This window comes from Lacerta agilis, chromosome 1, assembly GCF_009819535.1.
Source record: "Lacerta agilis isolate rLacAgi1 chromosome 1, rLacAgi1.pri, whole genome shotgun sequence".
Classification (NCBI taxonomy): Eukaryota; Metazoa; Chordata; class Lepidosauria; order Squamata; family Lacertidae; genus Lacerta; species Lacerta agilis.
The window spans coordinates 110,436,265-110,456,275 of record NC_046312.1 but is presented as its reverse complement, the minus strand read 5'-3'; the positions used below and the strand labels follow the sequence as shown (position 1 = coordinate 110,456,275).

General features: G+C 40.2%; 1 protein-coding gene across 1 annotated transcript in view; it reads right to left on the bottom strand.

The window, feature by feature from the left end:
- The window catches only part of CERKL (ceramide kinase like), a 44,645-nt gene that overhangs the window by 11,019 nt on the left and 13,615 nt on the right, over positions 1-20,011 (bottom strand). The window contains exons 2-5 of the mRNA XM_033149753.1: positions 13,062-13,304; positions 8,045-8,176; positions 3,062-3,125; positions 860-1,002 (exon numbers count right to left, since the gene is read on the bottom strand). Of these exons, the coding sequence (XP_033005644.1) occupies positions 860-1,002; positions 3,062-3,125; positions 8,045-8,176; positions 13,062-13,304 (582 nt within the window). The remainder of the gene's footprint in view (positions 1-859; positions 1,003-3,061; positions 3,126-8,044; positions 8,177-13,061; positions 13,305-20,011) is intronic.

Sequence of the window (20,011 nt, the reverse complement as noted above, 5' to 3'; positions counted from 1 at the left end):
CAATATATCACCCAAAACCAGTTTGAAATCCATGTTGCGATATTGGTTTCATAATTTTGGGGGTGTGTGTGATGCAAAAATCACAGTGTGGGGGAAACGGTGAAGCCAGCCAATGCCTCTACATCAGGCATCCCCAAACTCGGCTCTCCAGATGTTTTGGGACTACATCTCCCATCATCCCTAGTTAACAGGACCAGTGGTCAGGGATGATGGGAATTGTAGTCTCAAAACATCTGGAGGGCCGAGTTTGGGGGTGCCTGCTCTACATTGTTCCAACCTTATTTCAGACATGGTGATATATCAGTGTATCACGATGTTTAGCTGGTGATATATCACAATGTTGAAAAACAGGGATCGCCCAGGCAGTATCTCTCACTGATTTCTCCTGGGAATCTCTTGTGCTTCCTGAAAGTCTGCTCTGGAATGACGTGGCATGAAACACCTTGTACCTACTGGTAGACCAGAGAGGACTTTTCCACTCAGGGCTTCCACCCCCTTTACATGCAAAACCCAGCATGGTACATGAAGTCTGCCATGATCCGACCACTACTCAGAAAGATAAATGGAGATCAGAAACTTGTCCATGCTCCCATAAATGGTTCTCCACTTAAGAATCAAAGTTGGGTTTACATAGGCCATACTTATGTCTGTGAGCAAAAAAAGATGGGCATCTCCAGAGTGCCATATAAAGAATATGGACTCTGCCAGTAGCAAAAATAAATAACTGGGGTTTTAAGAAATAAATCAAACGCTAAGCAGAGAACAATATAACAGAACCGAGAACAGTATAATTTTTTGTCACAATACCATAAAAACTATGTGTACCATTCTTTGTACTAATTGCTTTATATACTCTCACCTGCTGGTATTATTCCAAGAGGAACTTGTGCTCTAACTGGTGCAATTATGTCATCACCATCCCTCCTGGCATCCATCTGGGCTCTAAGCAGAAGTCCATGAGCAACTTCATGGGCAGTCCCATCTCCACCAATGCAAACCACCCTGAAGCAAAACAGTGGGAGTCTCTCTTCATTACAATTTAGCTAAAAAACAACTTAGTGCGAGGCATTACATATGATCAAGCTGAAACAGATTATAATCTTTCTAGGACAGCTTATTGAACTAACACAGGTGAAACTCTAAAAATTAGAATATCATGGAAAGGTTCATTTCTTTCAGTAATTCAACTTAAAAGGTGAAACTAATATATGAGATAGACTCGTGACATGCAAAGCGAGAAATGTCAAGCCTTTATTTGTTATAATTGTGATGATTATGGCGTACAGCTGATGAGAACCCCAAATTAACATGTTGTATGTGAAGAAGTGTGCATGCACACGAAAGCTCATACCAAGAACAAACTCAGTTGGTCTCTAAGGTGCTACTGGAAAGAATTTTCTATTTTGTTTCGACTATGGCAGACCAACACGGCTACCCACCTGTAACCCATACCTTTTGCTTGTGAATTTTATTCCACGTCTGCCATTAGCCATATTTGGCTAACACAGCTATGTTAGAGAGCAGCCAGCTTGCTTATTGTGGTTACAGTATGGAACTAAGGCTTCAGAGCCAAGGGCCAAATCCCAACTTACCCATGAAGATCATGAGGTGCCTCTGAGCCAGTCACTGTCATCTCTTAGCCCAGGGGTCCCCAAACTAAGGCCCAGGGGCCGGATGCGGCCCAACCCCCTTCTAAATGCAGCCCACGGATGGTCCAGGAATCAGCGTGTTTTTACATGAGTAGAATGTGTCCTTTTATTTAAAATGCATCTCTGGGTTATTTGTGGGGCATAGGAATTCATTCATATATATTTTTTCAAAATATAGTCTGCCCCCCCCCCTCATGAGGTCTGAGGGACAGTGCACCGGCCCCCTGCTGAAAAAGTTTGCTGACCCCTGTCTTAGCCTATTTCATGGAAATGAGGGAATGAAATGGGGAGTGGGAAAGCCATTTACACTGCCCTGAACTCCTAAAAGAAAGGGCAAGATATAGCTAGACAGAACAACTAAATGCACAGCTATCTTTAATGTTGGTTTGCTGGTCCCAAAATTTTGAGCAAGCTTATATGCTTTCTACTCCCAACTCTTTTGCATAGCATCCAGAGGTATAAAAATTAGTGCAAGCTGGTACAGCCTGTCTTTAAAAGGCCTCAAGTAGTAATTTATTGAACACCGCTAACTGTTTTAATTAACTGGCTATTTAAAAGAGAAATGTATTTTGCTGTTTTGTTCAAGTTTGAGGGATTAAGAACATTTATTAAGATTCTAAATTAATTAAAATATTCTGAGAAACAAATCAGAACAATAATTTAATGTGGTTAAACTAATAAAACAAACTGTAACTCAGAATTGCTTGAATTACATATTATGATACCCTACACCTGTTTTGACACGGGTGGCGCTGTGGGTTAAACCACAGAGCCTAGGGCTTGCTGATCAGAAGGTTGGTGGTTCGAATCCCCGTGACAGGGTGAGCTCCCGTTGCTCGGTCCCTGCCCCTGCCCACCTAGCAGTTCGAAAGCACGTCAAAGTACAAGTAGATAAATAGGTACCACTCCAGCGGGAAGGTAAACGGCGTTTCCGTGCACTGCTCTGGTTCACCAGAAGTGGCTTAGTCATGCTGGCCACACGACCCAGAAGCTGTACACCGGCTCCCTTGGCCAGTAACGCGAGATGAGTGCCACAACCCCAGAGTCGGATACGACTGGACCTAACGGTCAGGGGTCCCTTTACCTTTACCTTACACCTGTTTCATTTGGGAAAATCTGAAATTAGCCAGCTCAACAGAAAAGCCTGTGGATGCTATGATACAGAGAGCTTCTGTGAACCCAGACTGATTGATTTGGTAGGAAGTCAAATGGTGGCGGGGCAATTCTGGGTCTGCACAGGAATGCCTGCATTGAATAACGGGTTTGTAGCAAAACTCTGAGACATTGGAATGATGCAAGGGATAGAAGCCTAAGATTAAAAATATAAGCTGTGTGCCTATGCCACGTATTAGCCTTTCCTTGAATTAGTAGCATCCTTGCAGTAAAAGAAAGCAGTTAAAAGTTACACTTACCCATGAAATGACGTCAGATCACATTCCTTAAGTAATTCAAGAGCATGTCCTTCATATTCTGTAACTATGAAATATAATGCAAAAACAGACAATTTCAGCAACATTCAACTTCTCAATGTAAATTGACATATCTGTCTTGGAAGTCATAATTCACAATTCAGAGAGCTATTCAGCGTGCCCAGGAGACCTTTGGGGTTTTTCACTTAGATTAGGAGATCCTAATGCCAGCTACGGGACTCAGGTGGCGCTGTGGGTTAAACCACAGAGTCTAGGGCTTGATGATCAGAAGGTTGGCGGTTCGAATCCCTGCTACAGGGTGAGCTCCTGTTGCTCGGTCTCAGCTCCTGCCCACCTAGCAGTTCGAAAGCACGTCAAAGTGCAAGTAGATAAACAGGGACCGCTCCAGCGGGAAGGTAAACAGCGTTTCTGTGCACTGCTCTGGTTCACCAGAAGCGGCTTTGTCATGCTTGCCACATGACCTGGAAGCTGTCTGCGGACAAACGCCGGCTCCCTTGGCCTATAGAGCGAAACCCCGGAGTTGGACACGACTGGACCTGATGGTCAGGGGTCCCTTTACCTTTACCTTATGCCAGCTACTAAGTTCTCCTGGCTATCAAAAGCACATTTGCTACTCAGTATGCCAGGCTGTCATTCTAGAAACATAAATATATTCTAGAGCCCCAGTGTAGACAGAACTAATCATTTTTTTTCTGGATTGTGATCATGGGCACTATTTCTCCCTTATATTTTGAACAAGAACAAGTCAGTTATTTGTTTGCAAATTTGTAAACCATGATTGCGTGGATACTCAGTTACAGTACAATGGTTATGTTGCGATTTATAGTTGCAGATCTTTGAAGTGCAAGCGTCTGTTCAAGAATAAACTGGCATCTTCTACTAGATGCAATCATATCACACCACACAGAATTGAATTATCTGAAAACGAAATGGTATTTGCATCAGTAAATGCACATTCCTAACTTGGACAAGTTAACCATGGAAATAACAAAGACCGGAGACCAGTAACGGAAGAATATAACACAGGAGGGTGGTGGTACAAGTATACACCAGAGTCTGTAGCCTCTGGAGAAAAGGAATCTGTCACTCTACATCGCTGTCTCTGTTTGTTGATATCCTACGCAGTACAGCAAATCCGGCAAAGAAAGACTAAACTGGCATAATGCAGATGGCATCAAGCATCATAACCACATTTAGCATTTTCTAGGGCATCTTTGCCAGAAGAGACAGCCCAGCTGCATCCGCTCATCAAAGATTTCTGCTGACTGACATGACACCTCCAGATGGATTTTTTGTGTAAGAATGTGCATTATTATATGCAAGATTACATTAATCTTTCATGCTTGTCTGTCTTTGGTGAGAGTACATTCTCACTCTCCAGTGCTTTTAAATATTGTTGCACTCACTCGGTGGTTATTTAAAAGCAACTCAAACACATCATTATTTGTATTTTGCCTTAGAGTTATCCTCCTGCCTGCTTCATTAGGATGTGTAGCAAAGTCCTTAAACAAAAAACAAAACCCGGTGCAGAACACCATAGCAGAGTTTCTCACCTGGGGCTGCAAATGGGAATTCCAGCTGCAAAACAGCATAACATGTTGTCTCTACATATGCTAAACCCTTGACCTTTAGTCTTGAAAGGCCAAGAGTGCATAGTAAAGAGCCCAGAAGCAGCTTTGTGGCACTGTCACTAATGTGTAAACAAGTTTCTCACCCCTCAAAGCTGCAGAGATGGGTAGAAAGAAGGGCCCCCTGCTTAAATATATACCTGCAAAGCTAGAATAATGCCTGAAGGTACAAGTATTTTTTTACAATCCTTAGGAGGCAAGTTTGAAATGCTCTTATAGCTCTACGCAACCCATCTTTAGCATGATTTAGCAAGGCTCAGGAATCATGTACTCAAAACATGCTTAGGTATACATTTCCCCTGCTTCTTTGACACTCTCACAGGCCAACATGAAGGGCAAATATGAATCAATAAACTTGAATGCAAAGAGTCAGAAGCCAAGAGGAGAGTGAGATTATGTTTGAATCCAGTTTTACTCTCAACTTGTTTAGGGCTATGTGTAGGCAGAAGTAAGATATCAGAAGCATTGGCTTTCTTTTTTCCGACTGACTGCGGTTTTTCAATTATGACTGAATCAAAATGGTGGATGGATTTAGCTACGGTTTATCCAAATAAGCCAAGCCCATGCACAATGGCCAGCTTGGACATGCAATAGCTAAAAACTAAGCAAAGCCTGACCCAGTTTAAACATAATGACAAACCACCATTAACTGAAAACAGGGCATGTGCTTTTATTTTCCCCTGTGCGCTACACCCAAGGAGGAGAGGAGGAGAGGAAACAAGTTGAGGACTCTTCTCATAGCATTAAACCATAGTTTACTGTTTCATTCAATTTTCATTTTTTGGAAAGCTGGTTTATCCTGCAGCAAGGAAAAGCATCTAATAAATGTAATGATGATGATGATGATGCATGGCAAAATATAGCAGCATTGTGTGGAACAGAAGTCTGAATTTTCCTAAAATCATTCTTATTTATTGAACTTAGGCTATATTCATCCCTTGCTCCTGAAGGAGCCTGGGATAGCAAACAGACCCACAATTTAAAAACAAAAATGCCTCAGCAAAATCAAAACAAGCAAATATAGGCAAATTATGCAGTTTGAAGAATTTAGCTTATAGCATGGAGTTTTCATTTTAATGAAGGGCCCTCACAAGCCTTACTTTCATCTTAGATTTGTGAAGAAAGGTTTTGTTCACATAAAGACTGAAGGGGTTTGACCACAAAAAACAACAACATTCTGGCAGTCTACTAATTAAAGTCTTCCTGCTCTGCTGAAATGCATCCCAGCTTTACAGACTGTTCCTCTGATTGGCTAAGCAACATAAACTCTATGAAAGATGCAGTTACAGGTAGGTAGCCGTGTTGGTCTGCCATAGTCTAAACAAAATAAAAAGTAAAAAATAAAAAAATCCTTCCAGTAGTACCTTAGAGACCAACTAAGTTTGTTCTTGGTATGAGCTTTCATGTGCACACTGAAAGCTCATACCAAGAACAAACTTACCAGTAGTTGGTCTCTAAGGTGCTACTGGAAGGATTTTTTTTATTTTTTATTTTGTTTTGTCTATGAAGGATGAATTAATTTAAAGGTAACACACTTATTTTTATTCTTTTTTAAAAAACCAGTAAGCCTGTTTTTTCTTGATCTACGGTTCTGCATAAATTCCTAGTGCACATTTGTATGATTTGATTATTAAAAATAAAATTTCATATATCCATGTGCAATCTGTGTCAGTTGATACACAGCAAAAGAACTTCTTGGTTTGATAAAATTATATCTGACAAAACCGAAGTACATGTCATTTGCCAAATTAACCTGTAGGAGGTGTGTTAACCACTAACCACAGCAATATGCTATTAATAAAATTTACAATAAGATAGTTTGGGATTTAATAATAAAAGGACACAATTCTTCAGCAAGAATAGTGTCAATGCATAAAAACTCTTCCAGATTTCCTCTGCATGTCATTGTATACATTTATCTCCAGAGTACATGTTTCATGTTCACCCACATATACCAGGCATGCACCAGCAAGCAGTTTTTCAGCTCTGAAAGCACTGTTCACCTGTCTGGAAAGGTAGGTGGACCGAGCCAAAAACACTACTGGGCCTGTCAGAACCGAATAATCTATTCAGCATCTAAACAAGTGGAAGAGCTAGTCCCAGAGATCTCTGGATGGAGCAGTCATGGGGTACCTCTAACCTGTAGGCCTAGTTAGGTCCACCAGGTCTCTGAATTTGACCAGCAAGGTAGCTTCAGGCAAACTGCATCCACCTGCCAATTACTTGATATCATAGGTCAACAACAGCACAGTGCTAAGCCCTCTGCCTGCTCTTAGACAGTAAATGGCAGCCTAGGGATCTTCTCTAAAAGGTAGGCAGAGTGAATTTTCCAAGCACTCCCATCTCAATGCTGGAGCAGAGAGGAAAGGAAATGTTCTGTGTGTGTCTGCATGCCCACTAGGAGCCAGCATGATTTGTCAGAGCTGCTTACCTGACCTCCTGGCAGGTAAGTCACTGCTACTTACCAGAAGGCGGAAGGGCAACACGGTGGTGAGGTTGGCATGGTGCAAACACACCAATGAAGCCGATTCAGTGGTCCTGCAAGTATATTTGCACCATCCTCCTTGCTTCACCTATCGCAATAAAAGCAGCAGTGGCTCACCTTCCAGGTCTGGTGGAATTGCCTCTGCCCCAACACACAGTCTACTACTGTTTGTGCCTGCAAGCCCATCTGGGTTGTGTGTGAGTGTGACTGCATATATTTATTTTTATGAGAGAGGAAGAGAAAGAAAGTGCTGTGCACCCGATACAAAGGTGCTTGTGACAATGCGTAGGTGAGAAAATATAAGTGTATAATATAATATTCAATACCACATTGGGGGGCACTCATAACTGGAATGCAACTCCATATAAGGTTGGACAAGTTCCAATTCCCCACCCGGGATCGAGTAATTGATTAGACTGCTTCCATTCTATCGTTGTGCAATCGTATGCATGGCTACTCAGAAGCATGTTCCAATGAGTTCGGTGGGGCTAACTCCCAGTTTGATTGTGTACAGGTTTGTTGTCTTACTCCCTAGAAAGTCTGCTTTTTGCTGGATTAGTGAATAACGTATTGTACTAATTTTTCCATTAATTTCCTATAACTTGAGTAACTAACAAACAGGATGGAGAAAGGTATTCCAACAAAGCAAGAGCATATGAAAATATTTAATTAAGAGATAAACCTATGACTGCACATCAACACAAAATGATTCTGCTAATAAGAAGTTTTATTTCTTTAAAGTCATGTATCCCAAATGATGTCATTAAAATAGAAACATTAAATGCGGACTGACTCATTTGCGGAGATGCCACCTCCAAAAATGGATCAAGCATGTTCCACAAAGCATCTTACCTGTAACGTCAGCCTTGATGTCAGCAAGCTTAAAGAGAGGTGCAACTTGTTCGTGATAAATGCGAGAAGCCTCTTTTCTATGACTATTTGGATTGACAAACACTTTTAATGACTTTGGCCTATTCGGAAAACCTTTAAAATAAAAACACAAGAAAAACACAAGAAAAAAACCACATCAGGGTTTTTAAGGCTAATTCAAACCACTTTGAACACACAGCATTGCAAAAGAATAAAAGCGTGGATTGTAAACGTTAACACCTGCAGATGAATATGCATCCTGAAAAAGTACAGCAAATTCTGGTGTGTGTCCGTGGCCATCTTTTTTTGCTTTATTTTTTGCACGAAGCTGCGCTCATTACTTATAAATGCCACCTACGTAATCCTGAAACAACTGGAGCAACTGACCTGCTTGTGCGTCTCTACAGCTAAGAATAACTAGTACAAATGAGTCAGTCACCCTCATCAAGAGCATTATGTGACAGCTATCACGAAAGAGGTTTTAGGTCATGGTTCAAACCTGAAAGGAGGAGGGAGATCAAGTGAGTAGAGAATATTCTCCTGAGAATTTTTTTAAAAAAGGAAGTGCCTCTCAGCAAGGATTTGATAATGCTACCCCTTCACATTTGCTGCGGAGATTCGATACTACAATTTTAAGGATTTACAGATTATGTTTCATGCCACACAGAAGGTGCACAGGTGCAAAAGAAATCTGCCCTTGATTAAAAAGGATCAATAAAATAGAGGTATGAGAGTAAGGGAGAGGGATGAAAGCCAAAATACACATTTTGAAACAACGTGTCTTGTCGATAAACTGTGCTTTTATCACTACAGCATTTAAAAAATAAATTATCTTGCTATCTTTCACCTACCATACAACATTATTTATCATCAATCCTAATCAGGTGAGAATTCACAGAGGCAAAGGATCATTTGTTTAGCAGTTATTTGCCGCTCTCTGATATCCCCAAAATTTTCAGTGAAAAAAACACACACCAAAAATAAAACAACAGCTACATTTTATTTTTATTTTTATTTTTCAACGTTGGCATTATCAGCACCATGCTCTAACCAACTGAGCTATCCAGGACTCTTAACTAAGGACCATGGTTTATCACACCCAAAATAAACCATGTTTTTGTGCACTGTATTGTTCCATTGGGACTTGAAGCTTGCAGGGGAAATGGACACACTCAGGCATGATCTTTCTGGACAGGCAAAATAATGTCAAGTCTCCAAGCAGAAGTCAAGGGTGTCAGGACCAAGGACAGATCGCTCTAGTGCTAGCTAGTTGGAGGTCTATCTCCTACTGCAACTATAGAGAGATGTTGCCACCCGAAGCCTTATGTAGACTAACAAGGCCTATGATACAATGACTCTATCTACCTGATGGGGAGCTTTGCTTTTCTAAAGGCCTTTCCCCATTTTTTTCCATTAGTTACTTTGGGGTTAGGGGTGTGCTGCTGGGGTTTTGTCTTCAGGTCTACGTCCTCTGGCAAAGAAAGCAAGAGAGAAGCTGCTGAAGATTATTCCCTGGAGGCAGCAGCTTGTGCCTCATCTTCCTCTGAATTTTCCTCCAAGTACTGAAGGCCCCTGAGGTCAAGGGCCCTGACACGCTCTCCTCTGTCCCATCACACTGCGGATCCAGATTTAGTGAACATATTACAGTTTGCTAAACCAGAGTTAACCATAACATCTAAGTGGAGAAACCATGGTTTAACAAACCACATCTTTTCCAAAACTGGTCATGCATAGGGTACACAGGGGAGTGGCAAAGGGACATGCATGGGTACAAGGCTTGTTCTCAGTCCAATAACCAATGGTTTATGAGTTGGAAGTTGTTATATATGAAACCAGCAGCAAAATGATTTGCAGAAACATCAATAAAACCCTAAAATGATATCCCAAAGGGTTTGGAGAATTTGCTTCAATATCTCGATTCACCAGGGACTTTGTTTCCTCCTTCCCAAAATATATCATTCAGCAGTCTTATAGCAAACAACTTTATAATCTAATAATGTTAAATAGTTTCAGGTCTCATTACCGGCATATAAGTGATGTAGCCTTTGGCATTATTACAGCCTATGTTCTATTGAATTGCTTCCTTTGCTAAAGTGAACTAGGACTTTAAAACAAAATAGCCAACTGTTCCTCTGGTAGTAACAAATGTGCTAATTTGCACTAGTTTAAACTTGATCTATCAGTGAATCAATGAACCATGAAAGGTAGGGGTTAATCAGGGAGTTCTGAAAACAAAAGCTCATAGGGCAGCAGAGACGCTATCCTCAGACACACATCTGTGCTGTTTTCACTGTTCAGTTTTATGGCAGCAGGCTTATGTTTACAAAAGTTAAGGGCTTGAAATGATGTCACTGTCATATGCATTATTAATATTTTATACAACAAGCAATAAGAAAACTGCTACACAGAGACAGAAGTAATGATGTGAATAAACATTTTTCATGCTAACTAGAGATATACCACTGTTGATGCTACACTGTTAATGTATAACATTAATGGGATAATTAAGCCTTCACGCATGAAGCTTTCGATGTTCACATTAAAAACTTGGTGTGAGAGGCATGTTGTAAAAGGAGCTTCTGTAACCAATTTCTTCTATAAAATAGGCACTCTTAATTTTTATACTGAAAGCATAGCTCTACATTGCTCACTGCTAAAGTCAAGCAAAGATGTAGACCAAAAATCTCTCCTAAGAGATTGTTTAAATTATGTAGTTTTAATTTAAAGCAAAAATTATCACAGATTTTTTTAAAAAGGAAAATATGGCTGTGTTGAAACAAACCTTTTCTGGTTTTGATGCTTTATCTTAATATTTCATAAAACCATAGAATTGTAGAGTTGGAAGGGTAGAGAACCATAGAACTGTTGAGTTGTCAATGCAGGAATCTTTTGCTCAATGTGGGGCTCAAACCCACAACCCTAAGATTAAGAGTCTCATGCTCTTCCAACTGAGCTATCCCAGCAGTCATGCAGGGATGTTTCGCCCAATGTGGGGCTTGAACTCATGACTCTGGGATTAAGAGTCTCATGCTCTATGGACAGAGTTATCCTTGATTTATATTACACAGTATTCTTTCGAATACTACAACAAACTAAAATAACCACACCAATCCTCCCCACTTCACATAGATTCCTGGTTTCAAATTTTGGTTAAGGAGGAACCTGGTTAAGTATAGAAAAACAAACTGGAACCAGAGGAGGGAAGGAGAAAGCATTCCCATGACTCCTCATCTCCTATTGTGTCATAAGCTTTTAACACAGATCCTTCTTTGTCTTTAACTGCTGCTGGTTTTGTTTCTGTGTTTTGTTTTCTGGTTGCATTTTGTTTTGTGTTTTAGGCTGTACTTTTATATTATTTTGTACTATCTCCATTTTGTGTACATTTTCCTGGTGTACTTTTGTAGAAAAAGGGTGAGGTATAAATCATATTTGCATTTCTAAACAAGAGATCTACTGCAAAACAAGAGTTAGCACAAACTCATGATTTCAGGTCCTATGTTGTCAGCTCCCAAACAAACCACAGTTTGAGGGCAGCCTCAAGCTTAATAAATAGCCCAGTTTGGGTCTGTTTATGAATTCGAGGCTCCAGTACTTTGGCCACCTCATGAGAAGGGAAGACTCCCTGGAAAAGACCATGATGTTGGGAAAGATGGAGGGCACAAGGAGAAAAGGATAGCAGAGGATGAGATGGTTGGACAGTGTTCTCGAAGCTACTAACATGAGTTTGGCCAAACTGCGGGAGGCAGTGAAGGATAGGCGTGCCTGGCGTGCTCTGGTCCATGGGGTCACGAAGAGTCGGACACGACTGAACAACAACAAATGAATTCAAGTTATGAACAAGCCTTTTCCTTGAAATCCACAGTCAAATCACTAAGTATCTAATTATCAATAGTTTCTCATTTCATCCAAACCAGGAAACTATGGTAACCAACTTTAGAGCAAGTTAGTATGCTAAACCAACTTCAAATCATGATGTATAAGACTGGATTGTTCTGAAATAACACACGGAGCTTTACTACAGTCCATAGACCCAAAATATGGTACAATGATAATATATCAAATATTATTAAGGTGTAAGATCGGCCTTACTAGCCAACAGAGTAGCTTTAGCTTGTACATACCGATTTCTGGTTTTTACTGCCTCCGAGAGGAATTTTGCTACGGCTACTGTAATAGTATCAATCTTATCCTCCAAGAGGACATTGCTTCCGATGAAATGGGAAACTCTAGCTAATTAGAGATTTGCTGGTTTAATTGCTGCATGCCACAAAGGGAGGAGTGAAGTAGCTGCATATGCAGACGAAAGAGTTCATGCATATCCTGGCCTGGTAAACCAAATTGTGTTCATCCAAGCACAGGCATTGACACGTGTTTTGATGTGACATTAAACCAGTTTAGCAGTATAAGAACAACCACTACAAGAACAACCCCTCCCTCCAGCACAGTTGCAATGAAATCAGAAGTTTTTGCATTTTACTTCTTTTGTCCAAATCAATATATGTGCTTAATGTTAATTACAGTTTAGAGAAACAGGACCAAAGTTAAAAATTTGCTTGCTTCTGTAAAACACAGTTAAGACTAACCAGAGTTTGAGTTCCTGCAAAACAAGTAATTATAATTAGTAGAAAACAGAAGTAAATCTTCCCATCTCATCCTCACAGATGTGCCAAAGGAGGAGTGGTAAATTGAGTATGCAAGCCCTGAAGTTTGTGCATATAGTGATAAATCAGAGTTTTATTGGCGAGCCAGGCCAGTAAAATGTTTGGTTTCATGTTACATATTAACATTGGTTTAGACTAATTTAAAATCAGCTAAATGGGATATGTCACTAACAGAATAAGATTGCAATTCTAAGTATACTGATTTGGGGGGGGGGGAGTCCTACTAAAATCAATAGGACCTATTTCTCAGTGAACATGTTCAGCCTCATACTGTAATCTTTTAATGTTAAGAATGTTTAGAAAATATAGAAATTAAAGTCTTTCTGAAAAGTGCTTACCATTCAAAATTTCCTTCAAACGCTTAAACCACAGGTAACAATGGTCCTCACTTAAATTACTTAAATTGATGACAGAGTCCTTAAGTTTGTTTCCTTCTTTCTTCAGGCAGACAAAAACTGTGATACCTAATAATAAGCCACCTTTTTGCTGCCCAACAAAACGACGGCGTTTCAGTTTTACGGAAAATACATCTTCCATTTCGACATATTCCTCTTCATTTGTCAAGCCCACACTGGAAGCACCTGCCCAAAGGAGGAAGAGAGAGTGTTTATTTTCATACTACATCACTGTTTAATCCCTTATGGTTCCATCCTAACTAAAAGTGCACATACGGAATATCTATTATTACCACTTTTTTCCGGAATGCGTCCCTTAAAAAATAGTTTTAGAGATACTTAAGGGCTGTTCATGAACCGTGAAGAGAGGACCAGACTCTACGTTGCTAACAAGCATGTGGGAATTACCGCTGCTGCTTCCATGCCACACTCAGTAATGTTTAAAGTTGTTTCTTCTTCACAGAAAGGATTGTGCTACTGTCCTCCACATTATGTTATACTCCTTCTCCAATGGTTCACAAGGCCAAGAGATGAATATCTCCCTTTATATCTGTAAAAAAATTCTGAGCGCAAGCCCCATCCTTCCCCGCCGCTGCCTAATTTTGATAGCAGCTGCCTTTTTACATACAGTTCCAAAAGTGCTTCTTTAAATCCCTCACACAAAATCTTAAAAAAGAAAAACGCAGTTTCAGAATATATCGTGGAAGCTCCACCACAGGTTCACTACCTCTCTCCCATTCTTGGTTTTCCCTCACAAAATGGGTTATATGCAAGTCAATATGTCACTGAGCAACTTTGTCCAAATGGCTGGAATTCCTTGCAACACAGAGACACACTGCTTATTTGCATGTCACAGTAAACCATGGTTAATTTTACGTATGTCTGAACCAAGGATCATTATCTTGTTTCACTCCCAACATGATCTGTAAACAAGGTTTGTTCATAGCTTACAGGAAAACAAACCATGAACCTTGGTTTGGACACAACACTAAGGAATTGTAGCGTGTTTCCTATTGTGGAGAGGCAAAGTGGCCAAATCATCATTTTGGTAGCTATGGGTTTACCATGACATGCAACCTATTGGTTCCTTTCTTTGCTCAGAAGCAAAAAATCAAACAAGGTTTGCCTGCCTCTGGGACTCCAAATTGGATAGCTGACTTTAAGAGTCATATTTCTTTTAGAAGGACTCTGGTAGGACTTTATTATTTGTTATTCTTGTCCTTAACCATAGCAATTCCCCCCCATCAATGTCACCATTAAACAATGGCCTTTAGTATGAACAGCCTCATCATTAGGAAGCCATTGTTTTAGTTGTCTTCCTTTAGGATGAAATTAGCAAAAACAAATAGCAAATAGACTCTGGGACCAAAAGGCTGAACCTGCTTTATCACCTTCTGTTGCACTGTGGACACAGCCTTCAAAATGTATAATAAAACATGACCACAGCGGTTGCAATAGACTATGAAGGTGGCCACGTGCCTCTTCTTGAAGCTTTCAAGGGAAGTAACCTATTCTATAAGCTTCTCTTAATGTGCATGCCTCAGAAGTTCTAGTCTACCTTGCAGTAGAGTAGATGATAAAGTATCCATGCAGCAGGGAAGCCATCTGCTCCTGAGTAAAATGGTTTTCGTGTGTCCTTTCAGCCATTATGGCTGGTATTGCAGATGGTGAAATGCCATAGCCAAAGGCCCATGGCCAACAAATCAAGGGAGCAATGAGAGCATCTTGAACAAATCCCTCTGGTTACATGCCACTTACAAGATAGACAAAGACAAGTCAACCAAAAGTATTTCTTTTTTTCTGTTTCCTTTTCTTTGCTTTTATGTTGTCTTACTATAAAAAGCTATCTTACAGCTATTCTGCTTGCTGGTGCTGGAATATAAAGATAAATGACTGGCTGCATTCCTTGAAACTCTAGATTGACATCTTATGGAGAAGCCTTACTAGAATGGATATGCAGTCTTTCCTCCTGAACACCATGGAAATCACAGTGCATTGTTTCTTACAATTTTAAAATCACCTTTTCAATCCAATGGGTGCTCATGCTGATATACAACAGTTATATGTAATTAACATTAGAAACACATTTTCAACTTTCAAACTTTTGACTTCATCTGCATCTATGGAATTTTGAACACCTACTTCTCACTACGTTAAAAAAAGAAACAATATTTTATTCCTCATACTCAAAATCTTCTAAATAAGCTAAACTTGCCTTTTAAAGAAACCACACAGTGATTAATTCTTTCCATTCAAGAACTATCCATTCATTAGTATCATACTGATTATTCCTAGCTGTTTCAAAACATTAACTATCCTCTCATATTACCTAGAAGGATACAGGGTACCATCTGTTCTTATAAGGGGTTTAAGTATACATTAGATATCATGCTATTTATTTAATTCAGCACCCACTTCCCATTGTATTTTTCCCCCCATGTCAATTTAATTACAAGGAATAAAGATAATCTTTCCTGCCAGGTTGTTCCATCACCATAAGAGCAGAGCAGGGACCTTCATAAAGTAGACTGCACTTGTTAGGTCCTCTTCCATTTTTAACTACACTTAACGTTAAGAAAGGTCTTATCAAAAACAATACTACACAGCTCTTAAAAATATTATTATAAGCCAAGTGCTTGTCTACATCAATTTTGGCACATCTGCTTGATAGAGAGCATAAACAGGATTAGCTGGATTTATCTGCTTGACGCTAATTGTACTCACAGTTTCTGCACATGTCCATTTCCCCCAAATACAGCATGAAAAATAAGTATGGCTAAGATAGTTATTTCTAGCAGCATGTGTTACGCACTTGGATAAGGCATGCTATATTCTTAAGTAACCGAGTGCTCCTAAAAATGGGTTCAGATGTGCATTTTCCTCTAATTACTATCTATAATTACCTTTGAAAAATTCTTCACACTTTGCTAAACCTTAATTCTCTTCAGCCTGCGAGTGAAATGAGGGGGGAGAGGGTTTCTCATTCTTTTCTCCTTGCTTCTCCCTTCAGCTTTGGGATGTAGGGGAAGAGAGAAAACTGGCCCCACAGAATATGTACCTTAGATACATATCACGCAAGTCAAAATCCCAGCCTTCACAAGTCTTTTAAGTTGAAGGGCAATTTTTTCCTTCATAACTGAGGTGAAGTGTGAGGAGAGATTGTATTAGCTAAGCTTGACCTCGGCCAAAATGGCACCTGCATTGTCTTCTTGTTTGGAGGCTGTGAGAATAAGTAATATCCCAAGTTTTGAAGACATTTCTTATTACTGGATCCCCAAACTGTCAGAAAATGGAATTTAGCCAGGCAGCAGGCAATATAAGTTGCTAGGGCTGTACTCCCACAGAGATTAAATAACCATGGGGTGGTCTGGCCACACAGGATTGGCCTCAGAGAGCATACACCCTTGGGCCCACATTCTCTAACCATCCAGAGGACTTTGTTGAATATATAATGCTAAAAGTAATAAACGAGACCAGCTCATTACTGTCATGGAATTGAATTCAAGAGAATGCCAATTACTTGTTTGTATGGGAGATGTGCTAGCCCCTCCCTCGGCACCCGAGGATCACCTTTGTTATGAGTTGAAAAGTGCTATCTGTTGAATAAAGCAGAACATCTCATATAATGATTAACTCTGGAGATTTTCAGTCTCTGGATTTAAACACTTCTCTTTTCTGTCTTGCATCACAAAGGGCACATGTAACAATGTGGCCAAACTGTGTGTCTTAGGACAAAAAAATACCCAACTGAATTATGATTAACTTTAATGTATATCATGGCTACATACATGGCTATTAAAAAATAAAGCTATGTCTAACACTGCATTATATACACTTAGTTCAAAGTGACTGGTGGTAAACCTCATTATACAAAGCAAATATGCTCAATGTTCCTGTCAAATATTTTCCAGACAAATTTGACAGCAATATGATCTGATCCATCTGAACCAAACCTACTTTTCACTCACAGCAAGAAATCACAGTATTAAATAATACTGTGCAGTCTCTTAGAAAAGCCCATTTCTTACGGATGAATGAAAGTTTCCTTTCAGAGGTATCTTCTGTATAAACAGTAAAGCATCACTAAATATGACCCAGCACTCTGTTGAACTGCTGCAAGTATAGCTGCAGGATTAAATGATAAAGCTCAGAAACTTCAAAAGACACATGGCACTAAGGGCTTATTCACACATGCACACCAATTTACTGATATTTCATATCATTTTGATTCCTAGTTGCGCATATGAACTACCACCATTTAGTGTGGGGAAAGCTAACATGTGAATATGTAAGTTCTTTCTCATGTTCAACACATCCACTCCTTGTTTTATGCTGCAGACATTAGGTAGTGAGTATACATGTGTGAATTGACCTGGAGATATTCAAAGATGTGGTGAAATGAGTTACTGAAAGTTCCTATTGCAGAATGCAAACTGTAGTTACTACTAGGATTTTTAAAAATAGGGTAGGAGTCAACTAATGAGTCCCATCAGCAGAAGTCCTGTGCAATATGGCTTTCCACACCTCTCCTCCCCTGTGCCCCATGCCCCCCAAACTGGCTCAAGGTGGAGTTGGGAGAACCCCAAAACAGCATTTAGGGGAAGGATAGGGGAATTGTTCCATCTGGAAAGTCAAAATGCTTGTCATGGCAAAACTCACATTTTAGTGCAACGTTTAATTCCTCTCATAGTGTACATGGGGTGGGGTGGGGTTTCAACTAAACTTTACTCAGAGTAGACCCATTGAGCTCATTGACTTAACTTAGTCATGCTCATTAATTTTAATGTGTCTACTCTGAGTATGTCTAACACTGCATTCTATACACTTAGTTCTATACACTGCATTCTATAAACTTCTATTCTATACACTTATGGAAGTGAGAGCTGGACCATAAAGAAGACTGACCGCCAAATAATTGATGCTTTTGAATTGTGGTGTTGGAGGAGACTCTTGAGAGTCACATGGACTGCAAAAAGATCAAACTTATCCATTCTTAAAGAAATCAGCCCTGAGTGCTCACTGGAAGGACAGATCCTGAAGTTGAGGCTCCAGTACTTTGGCCACCTCATGAGAAGAGAAGACTCCCTAGAAAAGACCTGATGTTGGGAAAGATGGAGGGCACAAGGAGAAGGGGACGACAGAGGATGAGATGGTTGGATAGTGTTCTCGAAGCAACTAGCATGAGTTTGGCCAAACTGCGGCAGGCAGTGAAAGATAGGCCTGCCTGGCGTGCTCTGGTCCATGGGGTCACGAAGAGTTGGACATGACTGAACGACTGAACAACAACAACAACAACTCTGAGTAAAACATTGTTGACTACCATCCTTAGAATAATATTATGCCCCAGTATTCTCATACCCAATATTGCTTGGAAATTCTAGGTATCCAGTGGTCAAACTCAGTGCAAAATGGTGCCCAATTATATCCAAACATAGATGAAAGCCTGCTCCTTGATCACAGAAAGAAAATTTGGTTGTGCTATCTTAAAAGGTGTCCAAATCTGATAACAAGCAAGCAAGTTTCCAAAACATATAGTAAACATGTAAGACTCTGTATGTACTGTAACATTTTAGCAAAGTGTGTGTATGAGTGTGCATACACACCCTAAGTAAAAACGGTTTTATAAGTGTTTATATACTATTGTATGTAAACATCAAGGCAATCTGTGCTTCTTATGAAGCAGATATCACACACAATGGGCAAGCACACAATATTCAGACCACAAAACTACTTCCAGTTCAAACTGTGTACTCTTTCCCCCATGTTGTTTTGTGCCATGTGTTGCACTGTGTGGTGCTTGTAATCATTATATCCACCTGTGAATCAGATCAGTCAATCAGGTCAAGAACAGTAAGCTGACTGGTGTCAGAAACGTAATACAAAAACCTCACATTCCTGATAATACAAGACGCAACACAATCAGTCAATGCAGAACACAAAACCGTACGGTGCTGACTTAGGATGAGTCTGGAAAAGAATTGCCTGTGTTCTTCTTTGTAATATATGTGTCAGCTGCATAAGGAGAAAAGCTAATCCTGTATGTAGATTTCATTATTGCTCTGCAGCCTTTATCCATGGTAACCATAATTCTTAATCCTACCATTCTCTGCAACTGTAGTCTTATTTCTATCTCATCTTATTCCTACCAACTATATCCAAACAAACAAAGACCACATATACATCAAGAATTGTACTAAGCAGTGGGGACAAAAGTGACAGTGTCGTACAGAAATTTTGGTTAGGAAGCCGATTCCCATAAATACACAACAACTCGTGATAATAACGTCCCCCTTCCCTCCCACCCTTGTCCTGGCATTGTAGAGCTAAAATCTCTTCCCCTCCCCACCCCCGGCAATAGACAGCCATGGGCACCTGTACATCCTGCCCTTGCTTGAAGTGTGATGAGGAAATCTTATGGACCACAGACTAAGGGTGCCAACTATCAAGGTGTGGTCCAGCCAGGTGGGGAGCACAAGCACCCTTCTGTTGTTGACCAAGAGGGACAGAAGAGACTTTCATTAATTACTATATTGCAGCAGGGGACTGTGAGGTAGGGCAGTCCACCAAGTCCTCATTCACTAGAATCATCCCAATTATGACATTAGGTTGGCTTGTGGAGGGGGGGGAGAACACAGGACAGACCAGTTACCCACCCCCCACTATTATATCATAGCTACCCAACCCACATTGTTGTTGTTTGATAAGAGGGGCCTGGTACTAGCCACTTATCAGTAGTTGTGCATCTATGTACAGAGATCAGGATGAAGCCCTGCATGACCAATAGGGCCACTGTATTTCAAATTCGGGGGGGGGGGGGCACAAGCTCAGGACATGCATTTGTTATTTCTTATATAATCTTTATCTCTCTCTCTCTTACACACACACACACACAC